At 39.9% G+C, this 13,375-nt stretch overlaps 1 protein-coding gene across 1 annotated transcript in view; it reads left to right on the top strand.

Annotated features, from left to right (window-relative positions):
- Nucleotides 1-182: 182 nt before the first annotated feature.
- The window catches only part of bckdhb (branched chain keto acid dehydrogenase E1 subunit beta), a 74,715-nt gene continuing 61,522 nt past the window's right edge, over nt 183-13,375 (top strand). Inside the window, exons 1-4 of the mRNA XM_081389378.1 lie at nt 183-442; nt 2,152-2,229; nt 3,533-3,601; nt 9,936-10,069. Of these exons, the coding sequence (XP_081245504.1) occupies nt 250-442; nt 2,152-2,229; nt 3,533-3,601; nt 9,936-10,069 (474 nt within the window). The 5' untranslated portion in view covers nt 183-249. The remainder of the gene's footprint in view (nt 443-2,151; nt 2,230-3,532; nt 3,602-9,935; nt 10,070-13,375) is intronic.

Below are 13,375 nucleotides of genomic sequence, written 5' to 3' on the forward strand. Positions count from 1 at the left end.
GTGAGTAGAAAATAATTAAACTTAATAGAAACAAATTTTAAATTTATAATATTAATATTTCAATGAATACATTGGGTGTTTATGACAGATATAGATGCCTTTTAAATTTTGGGATCGATGATGATCATGTTGGGGTGTCCGTGGGTTGTCAATCAAAACTCCTCCCACGCGGTCAGCCAATCAGAGCAGCAGGAGTCCATGTGAGTGTTGACGTCAGCGCGCAGCTTCTGCTTGGTCCCCAGCGCAAACATGGCGGCGACGCGGCTCTTCTGGAGAACTTCAGGCGTTAAGTCCTCATTAACCGGGTTAACCGGCGGCGTGCACAGCAGTTTGGGACTAACTCTGCTAAAACTCTTTCCCGACTGCACAGCCGAGCCGAAAACACAGAGGAGACACGCAGCGCACTTCACCTTTCACCCTGACCCGGTGACTACTCAGTATGGTAAATGCCCTTGTTTACACTTTACAGTAGCTCTGGAATACTGGCAAGATTGTGAACTGTTCATGTGATTCACCTCTAAAAGCTCCCAACATTCATTCATATTTAACTAATTCATATAATTCATAAACCAAATAAATCATAACCGAAATCAATGTAAACATACTTGACAATGTATTGAGCCATCGGAAGTAACTACTTGCTTGAAAGAAACGAGCGCCGGGGAAACTGGCTTGTCAGGCTTGTTTATAGTTGCATGATGTTGTAAACCGTGACCACAATAGTGCTTGACATATAATATGAGGCCATTTGATTAGTTGCTGAGGTCAAGTAAGGGATCATGAATGATATACCTTGGTGTCTGGTCTGTATAAATAAAGATACTGAGATTTATCATCCTAAAGAACATATTTTATTAAGAACTCTGCATGTTTAGTTGTATTGATAGATATTCAGAAGTCTTTGAAGTTAATGCACTGGTTTAATAACAGGAACTATCAAAAACTATGCCTTCGTCTGCTAAAATGGGCCACTTTATGAACTGACTTTTAAGACCTATTGTTATAGTTCCCTTTATTAATTATAATTTTGTAAAGGAAAATTTAACAGGCTAAAATTTCTCCAGGCTAAAAAATCAGCATCCTGGAATATGGCCATGATGTGTCTTCCTACATGGTGGTTTAAGAAATGAAAAGCTACACACTCCATCAGTTAGGGTTAGAAGAACTGTTGTCAAACATATAACATGCTAATAAAGCTGTTAGTGTGCTTATTGTACCCAAGAGCATGATCTATTAAAGTCTACATGTCGTTTTAACTAGAAATTTTTCTTCTAACCATAACCCGAGCTGTAGTTCCAACCATGCACGTTTGCAATGTACAGAAATCAATTTCAAGAGTACATTGAGAACTCATGTTTAATGTGATAGTTTCATTCTTACATCCACTGTATCTATGCAATATATTGTTAGTCTCGACTCTCGAGATTCTTCATGTTAGTGAATAAGTACATAGATCCACAAATAGCATTCGTATTCCTTAATGGTCCTGTGGTAGAACTTCTACAAAATGTGTCAGTGGTTCCGGGTTCTCATCTACGGAGCCCCTAAAGGGACGTGGTGGAGGAAAAAATTGGGATGGGAGAATTATTTTTTTTCAAAACTTGCATTCTCTCGCAAAACTTTTGCGTTCTCTTGCAAAACCTGTTGTGTGCATGGACAAACACTTCCTGTTTAATGTCCCGCTGGCAGTGTTTCAGAGCTCCATAATTTAACAATGGGGCATTTATAAAAAATAAAAAAATAAAAAAAAAGCAATCAAGGAGTTCAGTGAAGTTGGCAATATATTTACTGATTCGAACTGATTCCTGGATCAAAAACTCATGAGCTAAACACAAATTACACCTATTTACAATCAATTTACAATAACGTAGACAACGAGCTACAACTCAATTTTCCTCAAGATGAGCTTTATATAATTGGTCTCTATAAGCAGGCCAAAAGGACTTGTGTTTGTCCGAGCTCACAACAGGATTTGAGGGAGAACGCAAAATATTTGAAAAATATTCTTTTCTCCCAAAATAGATTATTCCCAAGAATAATAGCATATAGCATAATAGGTCCTCTTTAAGCAGTAAAATCTAAGAATAAGTGTTTAAAGCTGTTATGAAACATGAGACATTACTGTGCGATTGACTTGAACTGTCTCCGCAGGCCCCACACAGAAGATGAATTTATTCCAGTCAGTAACCAGTGCCTTGGACAACACGCTTGCCAGTGATCCCACCGCAGGTACGAGCAGAGGTTCTCTGTTAGACTTCGGTCACTGTCAGTCCAAGTCCAGTTGGAGTCTGATCTAAATGATTGCCTGTCCACACCGTGAATCGCAACTGTTCAGAGATATGATTTGTGTGTCCCATGGCACTCTTATGTTTTCTGGAATATGTTTGTTGGTTTCTATGGCAATGCCTTTGTGTTTTTGGCATTGTGCAATGCCAATGCCAAAAACAACATGGATGGGTTTGCAGTGTTGTCTTACATTACGGCACTGGACTACCACGTCTAATGAAGCAATGGCCATGAGTCTGGCATGAGCGGCTGTATTCTGTGCTGTCGTCTCTGCTGGTCTCAAAGAGGTGTGTGTGTGTGTAGACTAGGCTCTGAGTAGGAGTGATGGTGGACTCCTGTGGGACTCAACTTTGGCTCTGTTTACACCTCGTATTAAGATGCGTTTTGGTCGAGTGGATCACAAGTAGATGACAGTAAACGGGGTCTAAAATGCTTTAAGCTTGTCCACTTTCAACCACTTCCAGAGGTAGAAAACGCATTAGACCGGATTGCTCTTGTAGTGTAAACGCTCATTTGGTCGAATGTGTTCAAACAGCCACAAAAGACCGTCTAATCTCCGTCTACTGACCTGATGCGTGAACATTATAGGAAGAGCACTAGCCAGACGGGATTTAAACTTTATCGGCTGAAGACCCAAGTTTGGTTTGAAGAGGAAAAACATACCAAGCACAATGTTCTCTCACCATTCCTGATTTCTAACACACACTCACAGCGTTCGGCTGATCTTGCGGCTGTCAGAGCAGAAACTAAAGCTGATGCGCTCCGTATGTTTTTCCATCGTCTTCGGTCACGATCAAATGTGAATTGCGCAAGCTTATTTCGTCCATTAGATCAAAAGATCTGAAAAACGCATACGTTTACCCGCCCATAGACCCTCCCCTCGAAGAAATCAGGACAGAAGTGATCGGAAGTGGACAAAAGAGACGGATTAAAACACCAGGTGTAAACGGGAATGTGTCTCCCTCGTCTACTTGTGATCCGATCGACCAAAACGCATCACAATACCAGGAGTAAACAGGGCCTGTGTTTGGACTTCAAGCCACATATGAATAAAGCTTGAAACGGATTTGTATAAAAAAAGATTTTTTGTTGCCGTTCACACTTGCTAAATATGATTGAAAATACAATCGGATCTTCACAAAATTTTGATTTGCCTGACAGTCTGAACGAGGCTTTATTCTCTCATATCTAACTGACAATAACTGAAAGATCTCAAGTGCTAATATTACATGTCTTTCTCCCGTAGTGATTTTTGGTGAGGATGTGGCGTTTGGTGGGGTGTTTCGGTGCACCGTCGGCCTCAGAGATAAATATGGTGAGTATATTCTCATGTCTGCTCGTAGGTCACATGAGGTGAAAGATCCTCATCTGTGTGTCCGGGGTTCTCACACTAGATGGCGGCACTGTCGCACTCCTGGATTTATTTTTTCCAATTTTGTATAAAAATGTCTTACTTTTTGGGAGAATAATCAAATATTACCAAATAAAACTAAAAGCTTAACAAAAAAATTGATTTGTATGAAATAAAATAAACATTAAAATAATATATAAACAACTTTTTAGTTTTGTTTGATAAAATAACAAAAACTAAATCAACTAAATCTATATAGACATAAAAAAAAACAGAATAAAAATGGAAAACACACACAAAAAAATACTAAAACTTAAGCTAAAATTTTATATTTACAGTATATAAAAATAAAATCTAATTCAAAATATTAACATATGCAAAACAAAAAATAAACAATGCTCTTTTGATCTTTCTGTTCATCAAAGATAAAAGAAATCAATGAAAATATAAAGCATTGTTTTCAACATTGATAATAATCAGAAATGTTTCTTGATCATCAAATCGTCATATTAGAAATGATGCTGAAAATTCAGCTTTGATCACAGGAATAAATTACATTTTAAAATATATTCACGTAGAAAACAGTTGTTTTAAATTGCAGTGATATTTCACAATATTACTGTGTTAACTGTGTTTGATCACATAAATACAGCTTTGGTCAGTGTAAGAGAGACTTAAACACATTTAAAAAAATCTTAACAAAAAAATGTATGTGTAACTCTTATAAGATGCATCTTAAAAAGACTGTAAATGATAAAAAAAAAAAAAATTGTTAGTTTGATTATAAAGTGTTTGAGACGATAGACAAGTGTGTAACCGTCACATCCTTTTGATTTTCCCAGCAAAACCAGCCCAAGGCAGTCACACAAAAATCAGTCCACAGGCTTTCATAGACACCCTAGGAAGTCGGGGGAAAGTCTCGTTACAAGATGTTCACACATTAGCAATAAACAAGTAATTAACACATGAGAATTCTTATATGCAGCTCGTTTAATTTAAAAAACATCTGACTAGTTTAATAGAGAACATAATAATTGACTCAGGTTGTCTTTGTCGTAACTGGCTTGTTTCATAATGTGATGCGATTATGCATTTGACATTGATTACTGTGTTTTCCTCTGGATATTCATGTATGGATTTCTCTGCTCAAGCTCCTTTGAGCCAAATTTAAAATCACTTTCAGTAGAACATCATCATGAGGAGGATGAACGTTTGCGCATTTCATGTCTCTCATTCAATTTGTTCAGCTTCATTAATTGTGGAGGAGTAAATGAAGCAGATTCAGATTGAACAGAACACCCTCTACAGGTTTCATAAGCCATAAATAGTTAAATTATGCAGCTGCATAACGAGAGTGGCATATTCAGTTAAGAAAGGGGAAAACAGACATTATGGTAATGATTAAAAAAACACATCTGCTGTTTGCCACTCGTTTTGGCCAGAAGCTCTATATATAGAGGCACTCTGTGATGTTTTGAAATAAACACAGATCCACGACTCCAGTATGTCTCCTGCCGCGTGGGTGCCTTTTGTGTGTTATTGACGTCAGAGGTGTTGACCTTTGAGAGGGATCATTATTTTCCATTCTGACTCGTTAGACGGGAACAGGGTTTTCATGCCACTCGTTTGAGAGAGTCTGTGCCCTCTTCCCCGTGCGGTGCCGGTAACCCGCGCACAGGTCAACGCGTGGAGTGACGCACACAGGGGCGTAATGCAGGGCCACTGCTGTCCGCTCCTTCGCTCTGCAATCTGCTTTAAATTGCTTTCTGTGAAGTGGATTACAGACTGCGGCTGGTAAATACTGTATTATCTCTGAAATGCCCATCGCCAGCCTGTTGAATGCATACCTTACTCAAAATACCTTATTCAACAAAGACGGTTCATTTCAAGGACGGTGACCGATATCTTACAGTAAACTAAAACTCTGAAATAACCAGCAAGCTCGTCGTCTTTTGCATCATTTCTTAAAGAATTGTTCAAGGTTTAAATTAATACAATATGATCTGCCCATGTGACCAGACAAAATCATTTTGACTTGTTCCTGTATTTTTGTTAAGGGTACACTATTTCTTTCAGAAAAAAAATCTAAAATTTTTCAAAGACATCATCAATCCTTCTTCCAAAATGTGTTTTTGTCTTACCCTAATTCACTATGGTAAGCCTGTTATAAATGCTTGTATTTTAGATCTAGTGGGATGGTTTTCGTGGGAAATTGCGTACTTGCGTCACTCGCCCGTGTCATATCCGTAAATATAAGAAAGGTTGACATGGAGCAGCTAAATCTCAAACCTCTAAGGAGTTTTAAACAAATGGCGAACAGAGGAGAGTCTGCTGGAGAAAAGAGCTCGTAATAAAACAAGAATCAACATTGGCTTGGCTTTTCGGAGATGGTGAGAACTGAGGGATTTGAGAAGTTGTCAAAAGTGACGCAGAGTAAGGTATTTATTGAATGGATAAATTGCCATATAGCTCTCAAACGAAGTTCATTGTTGTATTGTTGTGCTGTAATTTATTTTCAAGGTAGTCTATGGATGTCTATTAATGGCTAAATCTACAGTCACGTCTTCAGCTAGTCAGCTTGACTGGTTGTATCTCTTAAGCCAAGCAGTGAGTGTTTTATGAGCAGAAGGAGAACCATACTCAACCACACAGTCACGCAGCGCCAAAGCACAACCAAAACAATGGGTCTCATTCACTAAGCATGCGTGCACACAAATTTGTGCTTCGGGTCTACAAGAATAGTTTCATGCTTGAACGTTCAAGAAAAAAACCCCACATTATTCTTCACATTGTTGCAGCACCTCTCTTCACGCTGTCAGTGATGCTCTGTTTAGTTCCTTCTTTATGAAGCTCCTCCTTCTGAAAAGCACAATGTGCTCTGATTGGTCAGCTGGATCAGTGTGTTGTGATTGGTCAGCTGGATCAGTGTGTTGTGATTGGTCAGCTGGATCAGTGTGTTGTGATTGGTCAACCACTTCGAGCTTGTTTGGGAAATGTCCTTCCCCTTACCATAACCGCCAGTTTCAACACACTACTAACTAACTCAACCAGGCCCCGCCCCTTTATTTTGCATATTAAATATTTAAATGAGGAATATTTTGACGTGTTTGTTCCCGGAAGAAAACTCGAGGCTACAATGGAGGTGTTTCAGGGAGTTCAGAAGCAGTGACACTGATATAGAGAATAACTCCCGCTGGAGGGACTTTGTGCTTTGTAACTTTACAGACATTTTTCATGCTCAAACCGCAACATTACACACTAAAGAAAGTTGAAAACATAAAAAAAAAAAAGCATAATAGGTCGCCTTTAAAGGTTCTTCATGGAACATCGATTTTCACTGGTTTAGTGTGGTAATCAGCAGCATGTGACCGCTGGGTCCATAGAGCTCAACAGGAATTAAACCCAGAACAATCCTTTAACCGCTGGTATTCTGTATAAAAATGGTTTCATGTGTGATTTCACAGAGGTATTACGTCTTCAGTAGAGTCATGTTTTAGCGAAGGTTCAGAGGAGGAGCTCATGTACTTTGATTTGAATGAAAATAACTTTCCACTCTAAATATACAGACCATTTCATGTGGTTCTGTTGCATCAAAGGGGGAGGTGAAAAACAGGCTGTGTTTTTGAGTTTCCTTGATTTTGTGTGTATGCCCTGTTTTGTTTTGCAATCCAATTCAATTATGAAAAAAATATTTTCAGCAGACTTTGTTTTGAGGTTGATGCTTTTATTAGTTCAGTCCTACCCTGTACTACTAATGTAAAAAACATAAAAGTATCCCCTAAAAGCTGAATTATGGCGGTCATGAAAACACAAGGCATGTCTTTTGAGTTTTAACCTTTCATCTGCAGCGTTTGGCTGTGATTTGTAATTTCCTTGTTGTGTCATGGCCCATTTTCACATTTGGTGTCGACAAATTGCTTGTAGCTGGCATTTTTGGCACTTGTGCTCCTAATTGAAAAGGTTTAGGAGCACAGACAATTGAAAGTTTTTTTTTTCTTTAAATGACACAATATTACTGTGCCACATATAACATGCACAAGTATGGAGAGCATGAGAAAAGAGAAGTCAGAAACATAGCGTGTGACAGAAGTTTACCTTATAAACATTCAAAGGGGTCGTATAATGCCATTTTTGTACAAGCTAATATGATTCTTTAGGGTCTAAATTAAAAGTTTGTAATATACTTTAATTAAAACTTCTCATTAGTATTGTATGAAAACACTCATTTTACCTGGTCAAACACAGCTCTGTTTTCAGCACGCCGTTTCAGTGCATGTGTCTTTAAATGATAATGAGCTTTGCTCACCCCGCCCCTCTGTTCTGTGCGTACACCGTTGGTAACACTATAACACAATATAACCATAACGCGTTGTTCATTATAAACGTGGGATTATGAATTATATTGAGAATGACGTAGATAGAAAACATGCCGTAATGTACCCTACGTGTAAACCTTAGCCGCATTCATTGTGAAGCCTGCTAGCGATTCGCAAAGATTAATATAAATATTAATATAAAGGTTAATAAAACGTTACACTCACTTCAGTTCTTCTGGAGGTGCAGCAGGAACACGAATAGTTGGTAACGATCCTTTTTTCAGGAGCAGCTTCTTAACAAAACCAGCTTTATAATGTTACTGACCCTCATTTGTAAAGCAGTCAATGATGAAATGATTCGCGCAAACATGAAAGCATTGACGTTGATCGTGGGGAATATTCCCTTCGAAAACAAACTCAGCCACTGCGTCTTCAGCGGTTCGGATTTAGGAACATCAAAATGATGCTGTGTTCGTTATTGCACCCAAGAACACCACAATCGCTTAGACGCCATTCTGCTCATAGACAGTGCTCCAGCGTATCAACAATAACCGCGCGGACTATGATTGACAGCTCGCTCATGAGCGAGGGCAGGTCTGTGTTGAAACGCTGCTGTTAATCAACAATTGTGGGTGGGGCGTCGATTTTGTGACGTCACACGGTCGAACGGCTTGATTTGAGAGAGGGGAAAACATAGGAGATTAAAAAACCCCACTGGGTGGATTTTTATAATTTTATGATGGTTGTGTACAGGCACTGCCAACACACATTTCAGTACAATCAACTTGTAAAAGTGCATGTACCATTATATGACCCCTTTAATATTTTCAGTTTTAGAAAAACAATTACACTGGCTGAAAACACAAAAAACATGCATAAATTCATACATTTCATATGCACAAAAACACAATGCACAGACGCTGAAGTGTAGTCCTCAAATGTATTTAAAATGACAGTCACCAACAAATAAATATTCTGCCATTTGCCAACCCATAATGTCGTTATACACCCATAATATTAAAAGTACCTTCAAATGTGTTCTGAAGATTAAAGAATGATAATAAATGAATAATATATTAAATGATTACAGAATTTAAATTTTTGGGTGAACTGTCCTTATAAAAGCCCTGAATTGACAGACATCTGCACTCACTGCTGAACACAAGCAATGTTTCGGCCACACGATGTACAGCAATCAGATGACCAAATTTCGTGAATGGGATCTCTTCTTTCGCTATCATGTATGCAGTGTTGAATTAGATTTTTAGTTGTCGGAGAGCTTCTGCGTTTGTATTGTACTGCCTGAACTGTACGGGGATTATTAGGTTGCGACCTGTTAATGAATATGTCCCTGCAGCGTAAATGACGCTGGGAATTGCCGTGCCTCACTAGCGATTCTCGCTTGAAGTGTGAATGTCCGCACACAAACCGCACACGGCTAATTCTGCACCTGCTTCTTTGCAGTATTTGCACAGCAGAACATCTTTATCTTGCTCGTATTGTAGCCACGGAAAAGTGTCTAGCCATTCTGTTTGGATCCTGTACTGTTTAACATTACCTGTCACTGATGTTTTCTGCTTCTTACAAGGAATAACAGCACTAACATCTTGTTCTTGTTCAACATCTTGTTCATTTTGTTCAAAGCTACTCTGTTCTGCCTCATTTGAGAGAGAACTTTTAAAGTAAAATGTGATACTCTTCATCCCAACACCAGACAGTTTCAACGCCACAGTCGTCTCAAAAACGTTTTTGCGTGGCTTGGTTGACTGGCATTAAAAGCAGCCAATCGCAGTGCGAAAAGTCACTGTTGATGCATAACGTATGTGTAAGGGCATTTGGGAGTTGTAGTTTTTAGCTTTCGATCGGGTCAGTCGCACAAGTGCGCCTAAATATCTTTTCATGGTCGCACACCGACATGTTTAGTCGCACTGTAGAGACCTGATAAGTCCAGAGTAGGTTGACATGTACCCTTTTCTTCACAGGTAAGGACCGTGTATTTAACACCCCGCTGTGTGAGCAAGGCATTGTGGGGTTTGGGATCGGTGCAGCTGTTGCAGGAGCCACCGCTATAGCAGAGATTCAGTTCGCCGACTACATTTACCCAGCGTTTGATCAGGTGAGCTTGTTTACAAGGGGCTTTTCTTTACAAACACCATCATGGATTGTCAAGTTTTCCAGAATTTAGTTTCAGCTCTGCCCAAACTTGAGATGGCATTCAGACTATGAAGGATGCAAGAGGACAACTCATTGAGCTTTACTGTTTTTCATTCACTTCTGTTTGCAGAGGTATTGGCAGAAGCAATAGTAGAAGCAGTAGGTTGATAATCTTTAAAAGATAGATTGAAACAAAACAAATATACATTAATATAAATATATTATTTAAACTAATATTTAACATCTCATTCACCATCACCATATTAACTACAGTATAATCAACTAAATCAAATGCCTTGACAATAAATGATAAATGTTAACAAACTTAAAACACACCTTTCAGACTTTGACCCCCTACTGGACAAACTGCGGGCTGATATAGAGCGGTGGTCTCCATCGTATCTCTCTGTGTAGGGCAACATGACATCATTAAAATGATTTGTGCTCCGAAATTCAACTACTTGCTACAGGCTCTCCCAGTCCGAATTCCTTTGCGCTATTTCAAACAATTTGATCAACTTTGTAATAATTTTTATGGAATAACATACGCCCCAGGATGAACCTGCGAAAGCTGCAGAGGCCAGTGGACAGAGGAGGATTAGGTGTGCCCAACTTGCTCTTTTACCATTATGCGTTCACCATTAGGCATATGGCACGGTGGTCTTTACCCCCTGAGAGAGCCCCCCCGTGGTTCCACCTCGAAAGCGTGGTGTCCTCCCCTCTCACACCCATAGCATACATCACAGCTAAATTAGCCCAACAGAATCAGTCACATCCCATTTTGTCCCACATTCAGTGGGTCTGGAAGAGAGTAGCTAAGATCTTTAAATTTGATCCGTATCTGCACCAGTCTGCCGGGATCTGGCAAAATCCCAAGCTCTGTATAAATAAATCTCCCTTCCTTTGGAAGCTCTGGTTGCAAAATGGGATTAGGGTGCTCGGAGACTTGTACCATGGTGGGGCATTAAAATCTTTTGAGGCACTTAGACAGGAATTTGACTTGCCACGTAATCAACAATGGATGTATTTTCAGGCCCCATCCACACTACTGCGTTTTCGTTTAGAAACGGAGACCTTTTGCTACGTTTGCACCTCCCGTCCAGACTAAAACGGCAAAAACGAAGACCTAAAACGGACAAGTTAGAAACGCTGCCGACCCTGTTTTGCATTTTGAATCTCCGGAGGGCGTTTTAGTGAAGACGGGTCAAAACAGAGGACTTTAGAAATGATGACGCAGAGGCTCATGCTCGGCTCTATGATTGGGTGTCGTCAGTCATGGAGTATACACAGGTAATATTCAGTACCAGTAAACTCCACCCGCTGGAACTGTTTCTTACAGTAAGAAACTGCCGCGTCTCATGCATGGCTCGCGCGGAAAACGCGTGCATGCTAGAAATAGAACCGACGCCTATTTTTCATGCGACTCGCAAGCGTGTTGGAAGCGTTTCCAGGCAAAATAGAATAGGAAAAGATGTTTATATGTCATTTTGACACAAATACATATTAATAAATGACATTCGTATGTTTGAAAGTCTCTAGGTTTACACCGGCACGCGCATGCCCAGTGTTGGTGAATGGTCACGTGATCCGCGTTTTCAGTCGTTTTAATGTGGACGGAGATCAATTCTAATACGCAGCTAAAACGCTGGTGTGGACGGAGATCGTATTCGTTTTAATTCTCCGTTTCTAAACTAAAACGCAGTAGTGTGGATGGGGCCTCAGTTAAGACACCTCCTGGTGCAGGTCTTCGGCTCCCCTTCATTAGTTCCACCGAGCGGTGACATGTTAGAGAAGGTCCTAACAATTTATGAGCGCGCCATGAAGCCTCTGCTTACTACGCTATGATCCTTACGGCCTCGGACTCTAATATATTGTCCCTTAAAATGACATGGGAATCTGACCTAAAGGTGTCATTCACAGATGCAGATTGGGGCAGAATTCTTAGAAATGTAAAAAAATGTCAAGGGAACTGCGAACGCGACTTATCCAATTTAAAATACTGAATATAATCTATTGGACACTATCCAGGCTGCATAAGGTTGGTTTGGTTGATGCTGGAGGTTTCGGGACAAAAATGGTACCCTAGTACATATGCTCTGGAGTTGCCCAAAAATTCAGGCATTCATACAGTCGTAGAGAAAATTGTCGACCAGAATATCCCGTTCACCCCTAGTCTGTTTATTTGGGGGGACCCCTCTGCGTTCAGTGATCTGACCCCTCCACTCTCTAACTGGACCCAGCCTGTCCTCATGTTAGGCCGGAAACTTCTGGTCAAAGAATGGAAAGCCCCCTCTGCACCTGCACTGGATTTGTGGCGCGCCGCTCTGGGTCAGCTGGCTGCCCTTGAGCAACTGTCCTATAGGTTGCTTGATAAAGTGGAGGAGTATAACTTGAAATGGGGGAAGTATCATTGGTACACTTTGGGCGTTTAATGGCGTTCTGGCTCATAAACATAGCATTAACTAGAAAACATGACTGATGGAAACATTTTGATAGAATCCTGTACCTACATATGGGCAAGGTTGTAAACTCAAGGGCTCTGTGCACCACTGTCTTTTTAATTTTTTTTTAATTTTTTATTATTATTATTTATTCTTTTATAATTTTCTAAAATGTATGTATAGTATAGTTTTTGTCTATGGTCGTGTTATGTCTTCCTTTCATTCTAGTTTGTTGTATGTGTACTGCTTAATTTTTCTGATGGATTTGTGTGTGTTTAAATGTTATGAAAAACCAATAAACTGTCATAAAAAAAAAAACACCTTTCAAAATCAAATAATTCACTGTGGTCGTAAAGGGATGGACGTGGTCAGCAACAATACTCAGGTGTGCTGTGGTGCTCAGTTGATAGTAAATTGGCACTCAGTTGGCCCAAAGTGTGCCAAGAAAATATCCTCTACACCATTTACACCACCAGCAGCCTGAACCGTTGATTATAGACAGGATGGATCCACACTTTCATGTTGTTTACACCAAATTCTGACGTAAACTACACGTCTAGAGATGGTTGTAAATGAAAATCCCAGTAGATCAGCAGTTTCTGAAATACTCAGACCAGCCCGTCCGGCACCAACAGTTGCTGTCATGTGATTGGCTGATTAGATATTTGCGTTAACGAACAGTTGAATGGAAATAAGAATGTATAAAATTACTACATAAAAACAACAAATCTGCCTGCCTGTCTGTCTGTCTGTCTGCCTCTCTGTCTGTCTGCCTCTCTGTCTGTCTGCCTCTCTGTCTGTCTGCCTCTCTGTCTGTCTGCCTCTCT

Source organism: Scardinius erythrophthalmus, assembly GCF_964197995.2.
Source record: "Scardinius erythrophthalmus genome assembly, chromosome: 16".
Classification (NCBI taxonomy): Eukaryota; Metazoa; Chordata; class Actinopteri; order Cypriniformes; family Leuciscidae; genus Scardinius; species Scardinius erythrophthalmus.